General features: G+C 40.5%; 2 protein-coding genes across 3 annotated transcripts; one reads left to right on the top strand and one right to left on the bottom strand.

The window, feature by feature from the left end:
- The first annotated feature begins 14243 nt into the window (after positions 1-14243).
- On the top strand, positions 14244-16605 carry LOC117558125 (G2/M phase-specific E3 ubiquitin-protein ligase-like). Its single transcript, XM_034234130.1, has 7 exons — positions 14244-14261; positions 14450-14546; positions 14729-14943; positions 15053-15320; positions 15478-15632; positions 15809-16047; positions 16355-16605. Exons 3-7 carry the CDS (start codon positions 14915-14917, stop codon positions 16603-16605), a joined length of 942 nt encoding a protein of 313 aa, XP_034090021.1. The 5' UTR covers positions 14244-14261; positions 14450-14546; positions 14729-14914.
- Positions 16606-17752: 1147 nt separating this feature from the next.
- Positions 17753-20426, bottom strand: LOC117558182. Of its 2 annotated transcripts, none has more exons than XM_034234216.1 (4): positions 20140-20426; positions 19160-19395; positions 18872-19065; positions 17753-18639 (listed from the first exon to the last, which is right to left on the bottom strand). In XM_034234216.1, the coding sequence occupies exons 1-4, from the start codon at positions 20399-20401 to the stop codon at positions 18522-18524; spliced, it is 810 nt and encodes a 269-aa protein (XP_034090107.1). In that variant the 5' UTR covers positions 20402-20426; the 3' UTR covers positions 17753-18521. The 2 variants fall into 2 exon arrangements, with proteins under 2 accessions (XP_034090107.1, XP_034090110.1); XM_034234219.1 differs by having other exon boundaries at positions 18872-19056; positions 20140-20425.
- Positions 20427-21280: the final 854 nt, after the last annotated feature.

The following is a 21280-nucleotide window of genomic DNA, read 5'->3' as shown; positions in this document are numbered from 1 at the left end:
GTGACAGAGCTTTGCTTTTATTAAAAACCTCCTTAAGGTCATGGTAGCATGAGGGGACCTTGGAAAGGTCAGGAAAATCTGAGCTTCTAACTGAAACTGCAACAGTTTGTGGGACTCTACAGGACATGGTCTCTGAGCTGAGTTGGGTTACTGGGGCTTTGGTGACAGCATGGTGGAGAAAATAGCCGGACTTACAGGTCTGTTCACAATTCCCTCCCCATCCTTTAATTTGTCCTGAACCCCAATCAATATGTGGGTTATGTGTCTTTAACCAAGGAAACCCCAAAATCAGCGGATGTTGTGCTGAATTGAATAGATGAAACTGCATTATTTCTACATGATTATTATCAATTGTTACTTGAATGGGTTCCGTACAATCAGTTACTTTACACATTAGTCTGCCATCTAGGGCGCTGGCATTGACAGGATGCTTGAGAGGGACAGTCTTAATATTAAGGCGTTTAGCTAAACCCCAGTCTATGAGGCTTTCATCAGCCCCAGAGTCAATTAGCGCCCCCAGAGTATGTGTCTGACTGTTAGCTGTGACTTTAACCTGGGTGAGTGTGCGAGGAGGATAGTCAGAGGAAATCTTGCTCACCAACGCCCTCCTCATGATTGGTGAGCATGCCCTTTTCCCGGGCATGTTGCCTGCTGGTGACCCGATTGGCCACAGTAAAAGCAGCATCCCTCCTGCAGGCGGTGCCGTCTTTCCTCTGGAGAAATCCTTGTTCTCCCGAGCTGCATTGGCTCCTCCGGTGCCTGTGATGGCGCTGTTCCTGCTGGGCCTGATGAAGAGTGAAACAAGGGATTCCATGAAGGCTGCTTATCCAGAGAGCGCCCCTGGTGGCTGGGATGTCTTGTTGCAGTTCGGCGCCGTTCTCTCTCTCTTTCTCTGAGGCGGTTATCAACTCGGATAGACATGGAAATCAGCGATTCAAGGTCTTGTGGTAGTTCTAGTGGAGCCATGTGGTCTTTGATGGTTTCAGAGAGTCCATTCCGGAAGGCGTCTATTAATGCTGGGGTGTTCCAGCCACTGTCTATGGCTATGGTACGGAACTATATGGCATAATCTAATACTGGCCGTGGGTGCTGTTTGAGCTGCATGAGTACACGGGTGGCCTCAGTGGCAGGTGAGGTAAGATCAAAAATCCTGCTCATAGTGTCTTTGAATGCTGTGAAAGATCCACATATACTGGAGTCTTTTGACCACTCCGCCGTGGCCCATGCGGCAGCTCTGCCAGTTAAATGGGAGACCATAAATGCTACTTTAGCCTCATCTGACACAAACGTGGCTGGGTTAAATTTGTAATGCAGGTCACACTGGACTAGGAAGGTTCTGCAGTTGCCAGATTCACCTGAATATTTCTCTGGCGATGCCAACCGCAGTGGGACAGGAGAACAACTGACCTCGGCCTGATTAGCAACAGGATTGGCATCAGGTGGCGTAGCAGGAATCTGAGCTGTAGCAGTTGCCTCTAGATGAGTGAGGACTCTATGGAGCTGTTCTGCCAGATGGTTCACCTGTGACGTGACAGAGGTTTGCAAACCCTCCTGGCGATCTGAAAGGTCTTTCACCCTATGGCTAATGGTTTTTAGCTGCTCCTGGTGCTGATAGATGATATTTCCCTGTGCAGACAGGGCGGTCTGGAGCGTCTTGGGGTTGGCTGAGTCCATACTGGTCGGTTCGTTCTGTTAGGAACCTGGACTCAATAGCTTGGAGGACTCAAATGCACAACCCAGAGACAAAACGGTTTGAAGAAAAAATAATCTTTACTTGCAGAAAACAAAATCACTCTTTTAGAGGAAAGAACAAACTGACAAAAGTAAAGCGCTCTCATGGAGGGAAAACAGGCAAAACACTGACTCTCTTTAAGCAATGGCTTAGATCTGGCTTCTTGGAGCAATGAACAAGACGAACCGACAACTAACAAGGGGAGACAGGACAATACATGAGGTAAGTGGGCACAGGTGGAAACAATCAGGGGCGGGGCAGACACTGACGATGGCGGGAAAAGGAACCAGAGCAGGAAGTAAAGGGACCTGGAATGGGACAAGGTGAGTACAAAATAAAACAGGAAGTGGAACATAAACTAAACTAACATGACACAACTTAACATAATTGATGGGACACAACAAAAGCCAGTGATGTGCTTGTTGTGAATTAAGCTGTCATTATCTAGCCTGTGTAGTCCAGCCTATCACATCAACATAGCGTCGTTTAATGATCCACACGTTTTAAGAGCAGGTAGTCCTGTATGAATAATATAATTCGTAAATCAAAATTAAACTCACCCAAAACGCTGCAAAAGGTGGCCTTGCAGACAGGATTTTTTGTGGGATGATCTTCGGTCAGCAAATGATATTCATTAGTGACCTCCCTATCCTTCTGCATATCGCTGTTGACAACCTTTGGACGTCTCCGCTGAACTTTTTTGACAGTGATCTGCTGCAAAAGGACTTGATCCTGCTCGATTTTAGTAGATCCAGAGTAAAAACACTGAACATTTTTTAATAGATCCCCTGGGGTCAATGTGTCTGCGTGACAGAAGTTTGCTTTTGTATGAGAATGATAACAAGCGACAGCCGGCATTTGTCTTCCTCCCGAGTGTCTCATTTTCTTAATCTCCTCACGTACATGATTACATTTCGATGGCTTGCGTTTCTTCCCCACCGCAGAAACCACCACAGGTTCATCAATGCCGTCAAAGTTATTCATGTTTTTATTGTTTGTTGAAGTAGATAATGACGAAAGCCGGTACATTCAGGGTGCTGCCATTATTGTTTACACTGCGTGGAATGCTCTGTGATTGGTTGAGGTGCGTGGAATGGTGCGCTGTGATTGGTTGAGCGGATGTATCGCATTCTGTAGAGAAGGGAGACTGGCGTTTGTCGCTGTTTGGAAAGAAAGTGAGAAAACAGGACAGAATAACACGGCGGATATCGCGTTTTGCGGAAAATGTAATGTTGACTTTTCAATACCGACGAAATACAATACAGATTTCGGCGGGAACTCATTTTTTTCAAAAGTGGCGTTTATCGCGTTTTGGAACCAAACTCTTCATTTGTAGCTTACAAAACAGTGATTATAATAATACTAGTTTGGATTCCTAGACATTTGAACTCAAGACAGTATCCAAAAAATACATCATATCATTTTTGTTAATATTTTACCTCAGAAACACACTTTTGCTGATATCTTACGCGAGAAATTCAAACATGGCTCCTTTTTTTCTCAGCGATCTTACCATCTAACTGCGCATGTGCAGAGTGAGTTTCATTACTCTAGCTTGTTTGTGATTGGAGATATTGAAGGTGTTACAACCGACCCGTGTTACAACTGTCCCTGGTCTCCCCTACTACCTCAATAATTAGTATAAATTATGTGCAAATATGTAATGCCAAACGGTACTGTGCAATCACGCTAATAAAGTGCAAACTGTTCACTAAAGTGCTGAGTTACAAGGCCCGAAGCCATCAGTCCACAGTGACGAAGTTACACGGACACTTGGGGGAAAATACCCTGCATTTTGAATGTAAATATACATTTGGTCAAAGTTTTCATTATCAAGAATCTATTTTTAGCTCGTCATCGTCTCGTCTTAGTCATGTAAAAAATGTCGTTGACGAACATTTTTCGTCATAGTTTTTGTTGACGAAATGAACACTGTCCTGGTGGCAGTCAAAGTTATTATAGAGGATATATAGTTTCAGGGCCTACTCATTGTCAAAGTGTGAGTGTGTGCATGTTGCAAGGCTGAAATGATCATCAGATTTAAATGCTGCATATCGTAAATCTGTGTGGGAGGGTCTGTCGGAAGTGACCAGCAGCTCAGTCACCTTTTCAGAGATCTCATGATTAGAAATAGAAGAGGGGAAAGCTTGTCTGCACGTTAACCTGAGACACCGGTGATTGTATTTCAGTATGCCATTAGTGGTCGTCCCTTTGGAGGATGGTCCCTGCCATTTAGATTGTGCTTTTAACCTTTATAGACGGTCAAACACACACCGACCCACACACTCTTGTTCTCTTTACCATCAGCTGCAAAACCCTGCAGTTCCATCACAGACGTGTCCAGAAAGAGGCAACGAATCGCCTTAGTGAAAGGCTTGGCTTAAAACAAGTAGCCTATAGTTGTTAAAATAAGCTACTGCTGACTTACACAGCTTTGTCCTGTATGAAAGTCGTTTGAGTTTTCTCTTATTCAAATGTAATCCCTGGTGGGAAATGCGTTTTCTTTTAAATGTAATTGACGATGCCGTTTACTTGTATGGGGAAATTACATTTTAGGCTTCACCCACATGTTTCTTATCACAACAGTATTTGCTGGGCTTCCAAGTCATAGGAATAACCACGGTATGAGACTATATGCAGGGCTGCACATAACTGGTGCGCAGGTGCACCCCCCGCCAAAAAGGAGCACCGGATCATTTTAAAAAAGGTGCATTTGCGCATCAACATTGAGAGAGAGAGGAAAGAAAGAGAGAGAGAGAAAAGAGAGATGAGAGGAAGAGAGAAAATAGAGAAAAGAGGGAGAGAAGAGAGAGAGAAAAGAGAGAAGAGAGAGAAAGAAAAGAGAGAAGAGAGAGATGAGAGAAGAGAGGGAGAGAGAGAGAGAGAGAAAAGAGGGAGGGAGAGAGAGAGAAAGAAAAAAGAGAGATATGTGCAAGTTGCATAAGAACTGGTGAGATAGCAGGGTTTCCCACACATAGACTTTACTTGGCGGGCCGCCCAGGTAAATTAACGGCCGCCAAAGTATAATTTGCGAGTATAATTCCGTCCGCGAGCACGACGGCATAGCGATCCCTCAATCTACCCCTCGCTCCGCACAGTAACCCTGCTGCGAGGCGAACAGTTCATGAGCGTGCTCACTAGCGCACTCCCCCCCCCCGTTCATAAAGTCAAGTACCCCTCAAAAGGTCCGGTTTATTTCATTTTAAGGATGCGCACCAAGCACCATCTCCAGGTGCTCCTTTGAGAACCAGGGCAAAACGTGATGTGCACCCCTGACTATATGACATATTAGCGACTCAAAACCATTGCAAGACATTCTGACTTCCGTTATGACAACATAGACACTCAGTCGAAGGACCTTAAATAATCTTTAATGTTGGGAGGGAGAGAGACGTATTCTTAATCAACTCAAGCCTGGAGTCATGACTACGGGACATTCAGAGAGCTCTTCTATCTCCTTCATGTCCAGACGTATTGTCAAGGATCCTCCAATAAAATGTAAAAGTTCAGGGAATGTGTTGTGCAACATTTCACAATGTGTTTATTAAGGATGTACAATGAGAACAACTCTTTTAGAACTAATGAAGTGGCTGCTATGTGTTGGGTAATCCTGTTGTGAACCTAATACCTCTTTTTGAGGCCCTCAGATTAATTTATAAACAACGTAATTCATTTTTTATTTTTTACTTGTAATACTGATACCGTCCACTAGACTCCTAGTTACGTTGCGAGCTGCGTAAATGATTTCGTTCGGCAGCCAAATACCGCAAAATAATCTGTGGCGCGTTTGTGTGTATTGTGTTTGTTTCCCGGGGAAAACACTCACGAGAAACAGCGGCTGTTGTTATGCCGGCTGTTAGGGTATTCGTTATTCTCGCGTCCAGGAGAGAAGCTTTAAAAGTAAGAGACAATGGAGTCTCTTGCATAAGGTTCAAATGGGTACTTAAAATTAAATGGCGTGGCAATGAATCAGACAGAAGGTAGTGAGGAGAGAAAGGCTGCAGCTCCCTCTCCCAGTGGCGGCCGTCGAGAAGTATGGCAAGCCATTTGAGTATTTATTCAATTTCCTTGATATCAGACGGCAGCGGACTACACTAGTTGGCTCTTTGATTTCACTTGTTAGATATATGGTCAAACTAGTTAGGCACTCTGCTTTACTAGTTAAATAAAACATTGGACTAGTCGCTCTTTTTCAGCCACTAGTGGCACTTTTGTCCGACTAGTTACCACGTATGCCTTACTAGTGACGCCAGGAGCAGCACTAGTAGCGCCAAAGTCCCAACGTGTAAGCTTTTTGATGAACTAGTGGCCCTCTGACCGTACTAGTGACCCTAAAAGTCTTACAAGTTAACTAGTGCGCTGCAAAAGCTCTGACATGTTAACTAGTCACACAAAAGAAGCACAACTAGTTAACATGTCAGAGATTTTGCAGCGCACTAGTTAACTAGTCGCACCCAGAATCACTAACTAGTAAAGGCAAAATGTTCACTAGTTAACTAGTTGACGCCTCTTTTGACCTTACTAGTTAACTAGTGGGGCTCAAAATGTCTACACGTTAACTAGTGAACCCTTTGCCTTTTACTAGTTAACTAGTGAGATACATTTAAATTCCACTAGTGAACTAGTGAGGCTTAAAATGTTCACTAGTAGCACTAGTGGATCCCAAATGTGCACTAGTCACACTAGTTGCACAGAATGCTAATGAGGAGGAGGGGAAAGAACGCATCGAGGTCTCCTATTGGCCCTAAGATATAGAGCGCCACCCAGCCCAAATAGTTTATTTAAGAGCTTAAATACACTGTTTTAAAATATGACCATATTTACAAAAATATAAAACAAAAGTATTTGTGTTATTATGATCATATGACTGTATATCAAATTAGGTAAGAACATTGAAGACTTTCTTAAAATTAGAAAGTTGCCTTAGGACTGCAGGCAGGAATATAGATCCTCTTTAACACATTTTATTAAACTGCAATTTGAAAGGTGCTTGGATTAGATTAGCATTGTGATAACAGAGGGACATTATTGATGGATAGAAAGAGGAAGTAACGCTCTTCGGATCACAGCTTTGAGAGATCGCCGTGACTTCCGTAAATATTAGTCTTGGCAAATATGGAGAGGTTGTTTATCTTCATACGGATCTATCGTTACCCTGATTTTAAGATCTGTCCAGTGTTTCTGCTTTATTAATGAGCACCGCTTATAAAATGTCCCACGTTCATATACTTTTGTGTCTCGAGTGCCGGTGTTCTCACACACAAGCGTGCGCACATTCGCACCAACAAAAACACACACACAAAGCGGAATATAGCAGAAGCAGAAACATGTATATTTCTAGGTAAAACACACACTGACTGACTTCCCACAGACAATATGTTAACAGTAGGCACTAAATACCCGACTGATGCAACTCACGTCTTCAAGACGTTACTAAAAACATCGCAGGAGAACGCCCCCTCAGGCTCTCCCTCACAGAGCTGAACTGACCAATCAGAATCTGGGTCCCGCCTGCTTCATTTGCCTATGGCTGACTAGTTAACGTGTTGGCCATATGAACGGCAACTAGTTAACTAGTGGATACATATTGCAGCTTACACGTTAACTAGTGAAGGCAAAATGTTCACTAGTTAACTAGTTGAAGCCTGTTTTGGTCTTCTAAGCTGACTAGTGAGGCTCAAAATGTGCACTAGTTAACTAGTGAGGTCCAAATTGTCCACTAGATGCACTAGTACAATTATTTTTACCTTACTAGTTAACTAGTTACACACACTTTAGCTCACTAGTGAACTAGTGAAGCCTTAGAGGAGTCACTAGTAAACTAGTGACACAGATGTTTTTCTTACTAGTTAACTAGTGGAGGGTATTTTTCTCACTAGTCAGGTTTTGTCATAAACATGTTAGACTTTGACCTGACATGTTACACATTTTTCTTACATGTAAGGCCTTTCCTTCAACTAGTTTGGCTTTTTTTGCACTAGTGAGCAACTGTATGCAACTAGTTTGCTATTGATTAAACATGTATGGCTTTTTCCAGAACTAGTGGATATTTTCAGCCCACTAGTTGTGCTTTTGTTCTCTCTAGTTCAACACAATGACTTACTAGTTGACTTGTACGTACAACTAGTTTACTAGTGATGTGTCAACAAATGCACTAGTAAACATGTATGACTTTTAAACAATTCACTAGTTAACTAGTTGCACGTACACGTCAACTAGTAAGTCATTGTGTTGAACTAGAGAGAACAAAAGCACAACTAGTGGGCTCTAAATATCCACTAGTTCTGGAAAAAGCCATACATGTTGAATCAATAGCTAACTAGTTGCATGCAGTTGCTCACTAGTGCAAAAAAAGCCAAACTAGTCGAAGGAAAGGCCTTACATGTAAGACAAATGTGCAACATGTCAGGTCAAAGACTAACATGTTTATAATATAACCTCACTAGTGAGAATAAATGCCCTCCACTAGTTAACTAGTAAGAAAAACATCTGTGTCACTAGTTCACTAGTGACTCCTCTAAGGCTTCACTAGTTAACTAGTGAGATAAAGTGTGTGTAACTAGTTAACTAGTAAGGTAAAAACAATTGTACTAGTGCATCTAGTGGACAATTTGGACCTCACTAGTTAACTAGTGCACATTTTGAGCCTCACTAGTCAGCTTAGAAGACCAAAACAGGCTTCAACTAGTTAACTAGTGAACATTTTGCCTTCACTAGTTAACGTGTATGCTGCAATATGCTTCCACTAGTTAACTAGTTGCCGTTCATATGGCCAACACGTTAACTAGTCAGCCATAGGCAAATGAAGCAGGCGGGACCCAGATTCTGATTGGTCAGTTCAGCTCTGTGAGGGAGAGCCTGAGGTGGCGTTCTTCTGCGATGTTTTTAGCAAGGTCTTGAAGACGTGAGGTGCATCAGTCGGGTATTTAGTGCCTACTGTTAACATATTGTCCGTGGGAAGTCAGTCAGTGTGTGTTTTGCCTAGAAAAATACATGTTTCTGCTTCTGCTTTGTTCCGCTTTGTGTGTGTGTTTTTGTTGGTGTGAATGTGCGCACGCTTGTGTGTGAGAACACCGGCACTCGAGACACAAAAGTAGAGGGAGTGATCGTGGGACATGTTATCAGCGGTGCTCAAGAAATGAATAAAGCTGAAACACTGGACAGATCTTAAAATCAGGGTAACGATAGATCCGTATGAAGATAAACAACCTCTCCATATTTGCCAAGACTAATATTTACGGAAGTCATGGCGATCTCTCAAAGCTGTGATCCGAAGAGGGTTACTTCCTCTTTCTATCCATCAATAATGTCCCTCTGTTATCACAATGCTATTCTAATCCAAGCACCTTTGAAATTGCAGCTTAATAAAATGTGTTAAAGAGGATCTATATTCCTGTCTGCAGTCCTAAGGCACGTTTCTAATTTTAACAAAGTCTTCAATGTTCTTACCGAATTTGATAAAGAGTCATATGATCATAATAACAAAATACTTTTGTTTTATATTTTTGTAAATATGGTCATATTTTAAAACACAGTGTATTTAAGCTCTTAAATAAACTATTTGGGCTGGGTGGCGCTCTATAGCTTAGGGCCAATAGGAAACCTCTATGCGTTCTTTCCCCTCCTCCTCATTAGCATTCTGTGCAACTAGTGCGACTAGTGCGCATTTGGGATCCACTAGTTAACTAGTGAACATTTTAAGCCTCACTAGTTCACTAGTGAAATTTAAACGCATCTCACTAGTTAACTAGTAAAGGGCAAAGGGTTCACTAGTTAACGTGTAGACATTTTGAGCCCCACTAGTTAACTAGTAAGATCAAAAGAGGCGTCAACTAGTTAACTAGTGAACATGTTGCCTTTACTAGTTAACTAGTGAGTGATTCTGGGTGCGACTAGTTAACTAGTGCGCTGCAAAATCTCTGACATGTTAACTAGTTGTGCTTCTTTTGTGTGACTAGTTAACATGTCAGAGCTTTTGCAGTGCACTAGTTAACTAGTAAGACTTTTAGGGTCACTAGTACGGTCAGAGGGCCACTAGTTCATCAAAAAGCTTACACGTTGGGACTTTGGCGTTACTAGTGCTGCTCCTGGCGTCACTAGTAAGGCATACGTGTTAACTAGTCGGACAAAAGTGCCACTAGTTGCTGAAAAAGAGCGACTAGTGAAATGTTTTATTTAACTAGTAAAGCAGAGTGCCTGACTAGTTTGACCATATATCTAACAAGTGAAATCAAAGAGCCAACTAGTGTAGTCCGCTGCCGTCTGATATCAAGGAAATTGAATAAATACTCAAATGGCTTGCCATAACACACACTTTAGCTCACTAGTTAACTAGTGAAGCCTTAGAGGAGTCACTAGTAAACTAGTGACACAGATGTTTTTCTTACTAGTTAACTAGTGGAGGGTATTTTTTCTCACTAGTCAGGTTTTGTCATAAACATGTTAGACTTTGACCTGACATGTTACACATTTTTCTTACATGTAAGGCCTTTCCTTCAACTAGTTTGGCTTTTGTTGCACTAGTGAGCAACTGCATGCAACTAGTTAGCTATTGATTTAACATGTATGGCTTTTTCCATAACTAGTGGATATTTTCAGCCCACTAGTTGTGCTTTTGTTCTCTCTAGTTCAACATAATGACTTACTAGTTGACGTGTACGTGCAACTAGTTAACTAGTGAATTGTTTCAAAGTCATACATGTTTACTAGTGCATTTTTTGACACATCACTAGTAAACTAGTTGCACGTACACGTCAACTAGTAAGTCATTGTGTTGAACTAGAGAGAACAAAACCACAACTAGTGGTCTCTAAATATCCACTAGTTCTGGAAAAAGCCATACATGTTAAATTAATAGCTAACTAGTTGCATACAGTTGCTCACTAGTGCAAAAAAAGCCAAACTAGTTGAAGGAAAGGCCTTACATGTTAGAAACATGTGTAACATGTCAGGTCAAAGTCTAACATGTTTATAACAGAACCTGACTAGTGAGAAAAATTGCCCTCCACTAGTTAACTAGTAAGAAAAACATCTATGTCACTAGTTCACTAGTGACTCCTCTAAGGCTTCACTAGTTAACTAGTGAGATAAAGTGTGTGTAACTAGTTAACTAGTAAGGTAAAAACAATTGTACTAGTGCATCTAGTGGACAATTTGGACCTCACTAGTTAACTAGTGCACATTTTGAGCCTCACTAGTCAGCTTAGAAGACCAAAACAGGCTTCAACTAGTTAACTAGTGAACATTTTGCCTTCACTAGTTAACGTGTAAGCTGCAATATGTATCCACTAGTTAACTAGTTGCCGTTCATATGGCCAACACGTTAACTAGTCAGCCATAGGCAAATGAAGCAGGCAGGACCCAGATTCTGATTGGTCAGTTCAGCTCTGTGAGGGAGAGCCTGAGGGGGCGTTCTTCTGCGATGTTTTTAGTAACGTCTTGAAGACGTGAGGTGCATCAGTCGGGTATTTAATTAGTGCCTACTGTTAACATATTGTCCGTGGGAAGTCAGTCAGTGTGTTTTACCTAGAAAAATACATGTTTCTGCTTTGTTCCGCTTTGTGTGTGTGTTTTTGTTGGTGCGAATGTGCGCACGCTTGTGTGTGAGAACACCGGTACTCGAGACACAAAAGTATATGAACGTGGGACATATTATAAGCGGTGCTCATTAATAAATCAGAAACACTGGACAGATCTTAAAATCAGGGTAACGATAGATCCGTATGAAGATAAACAACCTCTCCATATTTGCCAAGACTAATATTTACGAAAGTCACGGCGATCTCTCAAAGCTGTGATCCGAAGAGCGTTACTTCCTCTTTCTATCCATCAATAATGTCCCTCTGTTATCACAATGCTAATCTAATCCAAGCACTTTTCAAATTGCAGTTTAATAAAATGTGTTAAAGAGGATCTATATTCCTGCCTGCAGTCCTAAGGCAACTTTCTAATTTTAAGAAAGTCTTCAATGTCCTTACCTAATTTGATAAAGAGTCATATGATCATAATTACACAAATACTTTTGTTTTATATTTTTGTAAATATGGTCATATTTTAAAACAGTGTATTTAAGCTCTTAAATAAACTATTTGGGCTGGGTGGCGCTCTATATCTTAGGGCCAATAGGAGACCTCGATGCGTTCTTTCCCCTCCTCCTCATTAGCATTCTGTGCAACTAGTGCGACTAGTGCACATTTGGGATCCACTAGTGCTACTAGTGAACATTTTAAGCCTCACTAGTTCACTAGTGGAATTTAAACTTCTCTCACTAGTTAACTAGTAAAAGGCAACGGGTTCACTAGTTAACGTGTAGACATTTTGAGCCCCACTAGTTAACTAGTAAGGTCAAAAGAGGCGTCAACTAGTTAACTAGTGAACATTTTGCCTTTACTAGTTAACTAGTGAGTGATTCTGGGTGCGACTAGTTAACTAGTGCGCTGCAAAATCTCTGACATGTTAACTAGTTGTGCTTCTTTTGTGTGACTAGTTAACATGTCAGAGCTTTTGCAGCGCACTAGTTAACTTGTAAGACTTTTAGGGTCACTAGTACGGTCAGAGGGCCACTAGTTCATCAAAAAGCTTACACGTTGGGACTTTGGCGCTACTAGTGCTGCTCCTGGCGTCACTAGTAAGGCATACGTGTTAACTAGTCGGACAAAAGTGCCACTAGTTGCTGAAAAAGAGCGACTAGTGAAATGTTTTATTCAACTAGTAAAGCAGAGTGCCTGACTAGTTTGACCATATATCTAACAAGTGAAATCAAAGAGCCAACTAGTGTAGTCCGCTGTCGTCTGATATCAAGGAAATTGAATAAATACTCAAATGGCTTGCCATATTGGCGGACCAATCCGTCCTTCCAGCACCTACAGAGAGCAGCCGACTGTCAAGAGAAGGTTTAGGTAAATAATTAAATAGGTTTGAAAAATGAGCATCCACTTGAGACTGATTCATTATCTGCACAGACAATGCACACCATTTTTGCACACCATTCAACTTCATTGAAGACTTTTCAATGTTTGATATGAATATTATTTCTGTATGGCCTGGGTGCAAGGTTGAAAACATTAAAAAATAATCTCTTTAATCCATCACCTCCACTTTTGGCAGCAATGCTTACCTTTACTGCCTAAAAACACATACACATTATGCCTATTCTATCATTGGCTTACATTGTTCAAATATTAATAATAGCTTTTTTCCATTCATAACAAAGTCAATGTCTAGGATGAGCCTTCATTCATATGGCACCTTTTTTGACCATATGTTCATAAATGTATATTTTTCACTTCATATAAAGACACGATATGGCTTAGAATCTAAATCATAGTTATTTATAGAGCCAGTATATTGACTGACACCTTCTTTTTCTTTTTTTTTTACAGGAATCCCAGCTCATGACCAGCAAGGGGTTGTTTCAGAACGAAGCTATGTCAAGCTCTCAATGACTCTTTTAGAGTTCAACAGCTATGTTTGTCAAAGTTTTCCTACAATTCCCTTGAATATGATTGGGTTCACTCTGGCAAGAGCTGGCAACTCCAGGCTACTAACGCAACTGCAGGCTACTACTATGGCAGACCTTAAAAGATATGTTGGCAGGAGCAGGGTTTATATAATCCCGCAGGCAGACATACCAACATTGTTAGTGGTGAGTTGTTGTTTTGAGCCTATTCTTTACTACTGTTACTATGTTATAAATTCTACATATATCTATGTTATACTTAATTCTTTAATATTAGGAGATTGATATTGGTTACTTTTTAAGCTGCTTGTTTCGTCCATCAAGTTCTCCTAAACTTTTTTATCATCCAACCCACAGATGGCCTCATCTTCTGCCTCTGCGGCCCTTAGACCTGCAGGAGCACCCTCTGCCTCGGCCGCCTCTACCTCGGCCACTGATTCAGAAGGAGCACCCTCTGCCTCGGCCGCCTCTACCTTGGCCACTGATTCAGAAGGAGCAGCCTCGGCCGCCTCTACCTTGGCCACTGATTCAGAAGGAGCACCCTCTGCCTCGGCCGCCTCTACCTTGGCCACTGATTCAGAAGGAGCACCCTCTGCCTCGGCCGCCTCTACCTTGGCCACTGATTCAGAAGGAGCACCCTCTGCCTTGGCCGCCTCTACCTTGGCCACTGATTCAGAAGGAGCACCCTCTGCCTCGGCCGCCTCTACCTCGGCCGCCACTGAAACTGCGGGATCAACCACTGCTCCCACACCCCCATCAACTTCTGTATCTATGGACGCTGATGTATGTAAAAAATATCTTATTATGAATTCATCTCAGGAGATTTTTGAAAATAAACATAGTAAAAGACAGTTGGATGTAATTGTTACCTCTTGTCAATCAACGGAAAGTTTGCATTCCGCACAATGGGTAAATGCTGGGACTCCAGAGGTAAAGCTTTACTGTATATGGCTGTATAGTTCAGTATTTGTAGTGTGTATATACACGTTTTAATAAGGACATTAACATTTCATGCATCATTTTTACTTTCAAGGTCTTTTATAGAAGGTCACGTTTGGAACAACCAAACAGGTATTTATAGATAATGGTGTTTTATACATAATTAACACAGTGTATTGGTTTTGAATGTAAGCTAACTGAATACCCTGTTCTCATCCTTTATATATTATTATATATAATTATATATATATATATTATAATAATTAATTATATATTATTTATATATCCTCTTAAAATAAAGAAACATGTTTTTTTTCTAGGAATTCATTCAATGACTTTTTAATTGATGATTCTGATGAGGAGGAAGAGGGCGAGGACGAGGCTTTTGGGACTTTGGAAAGTTATGTCTTTCCCGTGGTAAGTTTTATTTGTCATTATTAAAAAATAGGACAACATTTGTTTCCGGGAACTGATAATGACACATACTAAATGCAATAATTTCGCTACATTTCCGAAAGCACCAGTACCCAAGACAGACAACCCCTCTTCACCAATCACCAGTCATGTATAATGGACTTTATACATTTTAAATGATTTAGGAAGAAGTGGATCTGGCCGTCCTTTTAAGTGACTTCAGAAAGGAATTCGTTTCTGATGGCCTAGTCAGTAATATCTGCATCAGGAGGAAGAAACTTCTTGAGAGTGCAATAAAAGCCATCTCAAGGGTTACATTCTACTGGAACAATTCCCCCTACATAGAATTTGTAGGAGAAGATGGAGATGACATGGGTGGACCACAGAGAGAGTTTTTCAGGTCTGAATAACCTCATTTAGTGTATGATTCTTAATCATAATGTGTCCTAGTTTTCAGGTTGACTGCAAAGTTATAGTACTGTATTTTTTTCTCAATTGATTTATTGTAGACTCTTGATGATAGAAGTACAAACAACCATGGGAATATTCGAGGGAAAGGCTGGTCAGGTCTTCCTTACCTATGACCAAGCGGCATTAGATGGCCACAAGTATTTCCAAGCAGGCCGCCTAATTGCGTGGTCAGTGGCACACGGAGGTCCGTGTATCAAAGCCCTGGATCCCAGCCTGTACCAGCTGATGTGCGGCCAGGAGGCTCAACTGGAGCAATTTGACTGCAGTGTGCTGCCTGATCCGGATGTTCAAAGCAGAGCAAAAAGGGTGCCTGATTATTTTTATGTTATTAATTAATATTTGTTAGGATTTGATAGAAAAAAATACATTCCTTCTTGGTCAGTGAAAGTTTGTAAAAGCATAAAAAGCATTTCTACTAAACCTTTGTAATTTATCAATCCGGCTACATTATTTTATCTCTAAGATCCTACAGTGCAAGACTGCAGAGGACCTGTCTGCCCTCCAGCAAGACTTGGGGGACTGGATCTCTGAGTGTGGCGTCCCTGGCATCTTCAGTGCCACTATCGGAGAAATTCCGAAGATTTATTCCTATGTAGTTAAGCACTACATATTTCTCAGGTAAACAAAAACACTTATAAACAGTGTTTATAAGTTATGTGTTTTCCTTAATGTAGGTTAAAATGTTGCAAATTATGTATGCTCTTTCCTATTATCACTGCTTTTTAGTCCTTTCCAAAAAAACGCATCAGTTTTTATTCAGGTTATATACATGTTTGATCTTTGTTGGCTTATAGAACGGCCAAGATGGTGAACCAATTCACGGAGGGCATGAATGCTTTTGGGAACCTGTGGGACCTGGTCAGGAACAACTGGATTGCCTTCCTTCCCTGCTTCACCAACATGAGGACCCCGCTGACAAAATCCTCCTTTAAGGCCATATTAAAATATGAATACAGTCCAAGAGGAACAAATCACCGGGAAAAAGAGGAGGACACAATATACAGCTGGGAGTTGGTCCTAAACCTCATCGAAGGTACATTTTATACCTTAAGGAAAATGTAAAAGCACCTCATATGAAATGACTATAACTCAGTAAATACTGTTATTGATGGATGCTTTACAAAAAGAAAATCGATTTAATTTAATATCAATGTAGCTAATGCAAATACAAAAAGGGGCAAATACACATGTTGATGTCAATATACCATAAAGCCAAATAAATGTAAACTACATTATTGATTAATGTTTGATGTTAAATTACTTTAGTGATATTATTATGTTCCACATTTGACTTTAAAAATGAAAATAAATATTCCAATATACACTTTTGTCATTGGCAGACAAACTGACTGAACTGACATTTGAGGACCTGCTGATTTTCATCACTGGGGCAGATGAAGTTCCAACGCTTGGCTTTCCAAACAAGCCCTCCATTGACTTTTATACACAGGAGGCCGGCGTGCGTCGTTTGCCATATGCCTCAACCTGTGCTATGACGTTGTTCCTACCAAGAGGCATCACAGAGGAACAAGAGCTTCACAACATACTGAACCAGTCAGTGAAAGACTCGTTGGGCTTTTTAAAGGTCTAGAAAAATAGACAAGGAGGAAGAGAGGAGTAGGAGGAGGATTGGGAGGGTGTGCAGAGTATGACGATAAGATGAGGGAGAAAGTATTACTGCAATTTTGCACTGGGTGAAATTTGACATTATTGCCATAAATATGGAAACTGCGTTCAGGAAGTGCACTAATGATACCTCAATTGTTGCTTTGTTCTCGACGGTTCATTTTTGACTCCCTACTTATAAATGCTCTGATGTTAATACCATATGTTATTGCAAAGCCCGTCATACAAAGTTTAAAAATAATGTTACTTTAATAAAAGTACATTGGATGTAACATTGTGCAAAATGTCCCTTATGCTGCTGCTGGTAAAGATAGGGATAAATGTAACTCCTGGCTGGTAGCTAAATGTATAATAATATATCATCATTTATTTGTTGTTTTTATTTGTTCATAAACTTAAGTCATTCTACAAGTTGCAGTTTTATGGGCGTTCAAGTGGCAAACAATTTCTTGTCCTGTGAGCAGTAACTTCTAACTTGGCCCTGTTTTAAGAGGGACCTTGTATTAGCGTGGTTCGGAAGCTCAGAATTGTGTTCCATTCCTTTGATTTGTTAAGTACTTCAAACATGATATGTATGTTGACATATGCTGTAAATCCACCTATAGGAATAATAAATCTGATTTTACATGTACTTGGTGCTATGATTTAAATGTATTTAACAAAATGAAGATAACAAATTACTTGCAAATTCAAGTAACACATTACATAAAAGGAGAGATGTTGAGTAAAAGAACATTAGTAATTTCTTCTAGAATTTAAACACATAATATGGGATGTGTGTGGCGCAGTGGGTTAATGCGCTGATCTTCAAATCAGAAGATAGCAAGTTCGAGTCCCACTGCAGTCAGCATGTCGTTGTGTCCCTGAGACACTTCACCCACAGTATTGAGTATGTAAGTCGCTTTGGATAAAAGCGTCTAACAAGTAACATGTGTTAAAAGTATTATTTACTGAACCAAAAATTCATTTTTCTAGTGTGTATTTTCAGTGGTGTTACCCAGTGTAGTTGGGGAGAACGGTATTGGAAACAGAAGAGGAGAGGAGGGAGATAGAAGCAGGGGAGGAGTGTGGATGGTCATTGTAGCTCTCTTCACGACACAGACACAGGTCGGTTCTTTGAAACGGGCGTTTATTCGTGGAGTTATATCTTGTAGCCTATAATTTACAGTAATAGTGAATAATATCCCCTCACACTTAATAGTTTTTTGTAGTCACATTATGTTCTTTCAATTAGAGCATGTTTTGAATCTGTCTAACACAAAGCAGATACCTGTCCTTTAAGTCACTTGTTCCAGTCATTGCATTTTGGAGATCTTGCTGTTGTTCAGAGCTCAGGATAATGTGTGGTTGTGGCACTATCACTGCTCGTTCAAGATCATCATTGTTTGCTTGCAACTGATCGAGCCGTATGCCATGTCTTGCCAAGCCATTTTCAATATTTTCTTGGCTGTAGGGATCATTTCCAAAGACATTGTCTATAGCTGTTGAATGTTGCTCCCTGTTGGCTAGCATGCCCTCCATCCAAATATGTGTTGGTGTACGATTGTTAGCAGTTCTTAGTCTATGGTTGTTCCACGCATGTCTGAATAAATCTAGTCTTTTTTGGATTTCTGGTTTAAAAACGATTTGTAGTGCCATTTTCTGAATGTCATCTTCGGGGTTCAATATTTGTTCATCTTCAAAGGAATAAAAAAGTGTGTAAAAATAGTGCACAACCTGCTGGAAAACATCTCTCCAAAGACGCTCAATACGTTGGTTGTGTACAGATTGGCCTGTAATGTGCCTCACTTCTCCGTTTCCCTGTAGAAGGTTCATCAAGAGGGCAACTAGAGTGTTCTCCCCGCCGTGGTCAGACCTGACTCTGGATGGTAACCCATACCGTCAGGTAGCTCGAACAAAATGGGTTAGCACTGTCAAAGCTGTGTTGTCAGTGCCGCAGTTGATAAAAGTTACGAGTCTGGAGTTCCCATCAATTCCGGCATGTGTCACAAGCCCCCACCTGTGCAAATAATGGAATGAATAGAACAAGGAATTAATGCATTACATTAAATACCTTAAAGGTTATCTTTATAACATTTGTTCAATATATCCAATACTTCTATAAATGTTGTTGATAAGAAAATGATTGAGATTATATAGTGAAAGAGGAAAATAATAAACAAAACTAGGCTGGATTAGAAGATTATAATTACTACTATAATTGCTTTCTTTCAAATTCAAGAGCTGATTACCGAATGAGACGCATATGGCCATCTATGTGCCACAAGCTGTTAGGAAAGGGCACATAGTAGGTTCTCCTAGCCACAGTCTGGCCCCATCTCTGTGCTGCTGCAGCTGGATCGATTTGCTTTAGAGTCTCTCTAACTCTTCTTCTTTGTACCACAATCCCTTCTGCGTGTAGGTATGCCCTCATCATCTGAAAGTGGTTAATTTAAAAAGACAAATAAGATACAGAACATTTTCTATAAAATGTTATATATAAACAAACTCTAAAAGGGAATATAAACTAGTATGCTTACTTCTGAACCTGATCTAGGAAACTGGTTGTGGAGTCTCCTGACATGCTCTTCTAGGTCAGGATCACTAATGGTAGTGAATCTGTTCCTTGCTGAAGTATTTAAAGACATCATTTTTTTATGAAGGAATGAGGAGGAACAGCCCAACATCCTTGCCATTGCTCTCACGGTAAAACCTTGACCTAGGAGCAGCTCAATTTGCCCCCTCGTTATGTCAAGAGCAGGTCTTCCTCGTCTTCCTTATGATATGGAAATAAAAAAGGAAAATATATAATATCAATTATATAAACATGTATAATTATTATAACAGTTCATCAGAACGTTCATCAACAGAACAATGAGTTTTTAAATGTTAAGTAAGTCTGTTAACAACAGGTCACATTAATATTCATGTGAGTTCAAAGTTATATAAACTGGTAAAAAAAAGTGGCGTAGTAATCATCAGCACACTGCTTCAACGCGTGTATGTTGGTGTAATCACGGCATTCATTTTGTTATTCTACAGTATTGTTGTTTTATAGTTATTAACCCAATTTGTGTTCTTTGAAATTGAAAAAGATATCGCATTGTGTTTGTTACTTTCGTTGCAGTTGTATACAGTTGGCTTCCTATTCATGGACATGCTTTTATTTTGAAGGAGAGGTAGCGCTGTTGACAGGAAGTTGTTGTTGCTTTGGAAACAACGTGACGGAGATTAACGAAGAAAAGTAATATCTACATATAAAGACGGAGAAAGTAAACGATAACGTTTATGGTTAAGTGTTAGCACCCCCCGAAGAGGCACAAGCTCTTACGTTGATATTGGAGATTTCAATAAATTCAATTTGAAGAAAAAACGGGAATAAAAAAAACAAAACGAATATCCGAATAACGAAATTGAAACCCGAATAGTATTCCAACGAACGAATATTCAGATATTCGAATATTCAGGTACAGCCCTAAAGTCAAGGCAAGTCATTTATCAATGTTAGTTAGTAATTCACCTGAATGCACAAGGTGTGCTGCATGGAAACCAGTATGTAGGGCATTTGAAGCTTGAGGTCCGGAGATGAAAGATCTGAGATCAGTGAGACTTTGAACTATATCCTGCACAGCCTGGGCGCCAATAGTATCTCCAACCCTTCTTACGTTAGCTATAGAGCTGTTGATAGCGTAAACTTCTGTTCGGCCCAAAGATCCTTGATTAAATGCTCTTTGAATCTCAGTACATCTTCTTCTTATACGTCTCAGTACAACGCCCGCCATCTTGTGTTTGAACTTCTGTGAAAATCGATGGGCGAGGTCTATCTTAAGAGCCAATAGGAGACCGATATGCATCCACTAGTTAACTAGTTGCAGTTCATATGGCTCACTAGTGAACGTGAAGGCCATACACGTTCACTAGTGAGCCTATATATGCAAATGAAGCAGGCGGGACCCATATTCTGATTGGTCAGTTCGGCTCTGTGAGGGAGAGCCTGAGGGGGCGTTCTCCTGCGATGTTTTTAGCAACGTCTTGAAGACGTGAGGTGCATCAGTCGGGTATTTAGTGCCTACTGTTAACATATTGTCCGTGGGAAATCAGTCAGTGTGTGTTTTGCCTAGAAAAATACATGTTTATGCTTCTGCTTTGTGTGTGTGTTTTTGTTGGTGCGAATGTGCGCACGCTTGTGTGTGAGAACACCGGCACTCGAGACACAAAAGTAGAGGAAGTGATCGTGGGACATTTTATCAGCGGTGCTCATGAAATGGATAAAGCAGAAACACTGGACAGATCTTAAAATCAGGGTAACGATAGATCCGTATGAAGATAAACAACCTCTCCATATTTGCCAAGACTAATATTTACGGAAGTCACGGCGATCTCTCAAAGCTGTGATCCGAAGAGGGTTACTTCCTCTTTCTATCCATCAATAATGTCACTCTGTTATCACTGATATTCTAATCCAAGCCACTTTCAAATTGCAGCTTAATAAAATGTTTTAAAGAGGATCTATATTCCTACCTGCAGTCTGAAGGCAACTTTCTAATTTTAAGAAAGTCTTCAATGTTCTTACCTAATTTGATATACAGTCATATGATCATAATAACACAAATACTTTTGTTTTATATTTTTGTAAATATGGTCATATTTTAAAACAGTGT

Source organism: Gymnodraco acuticeps, unplaced genomic scaffold (assembly GCF_902827175.1).
Source record: "Gymnodraco acuticeps unplaced genomic scaffold, fGymAcu1.1, whole genome shotgun sequence".
Classification (NCBI taxonomy): domain Eukaryota; kingdom Metazoa; phylum Chordata; class Actinopteri; order Perciformes; family Bathydraconidae; genus Gymnodraco; species Gymnodraco acuticeps.
This window is presented reverse-complemented; position numbering and strand designations above follow the sequence as displayed.

Bases quoted from the DNA above. Each gene is read 5' to 3' on its own strand.
- LOC117558125 (XM_034234130.1), top strand. From the start codon at position 14,915: ATGGGTGGACCACAGAGAGAGTTTTTCAG. The intron at 15,321-15,477 runs GTGCCTGATTAT...TTTATCTCTAAG, and splicing joins TTCAAAGCAGAGCAAAAAGG to ATCCTACAGTGCAAGACTGC. The intron at 15,633-15,808 runs GTAAACAAAAAC...GTTGGCTTATAG, and splicing joins AAGCACTACATATTTCTCAG to AACGGCCAAGATGGTGAACC.
- LOC117558182 (XM_034234216.1), bottom strand. From the start codon at position 20,401: ATGGCGGGCGTTGTACTGAGACGTATAAGAAGAAGATGTACTGAGATT. The intron at 19,396-20,139 runs GTGAATTACTAA...CCATATCATAAG, and splicing joins AGCACACCTTGTGCATTCAG to GAAGACGAGGAAGACCTGCT. The intron at 19,066-19,159 runs GTAAGCATACTA...TTTTAAATTAAC, and splicing joins TTCCTAGATCAGGTTCAGAA to CACTTTCAGATGATGAGGGC.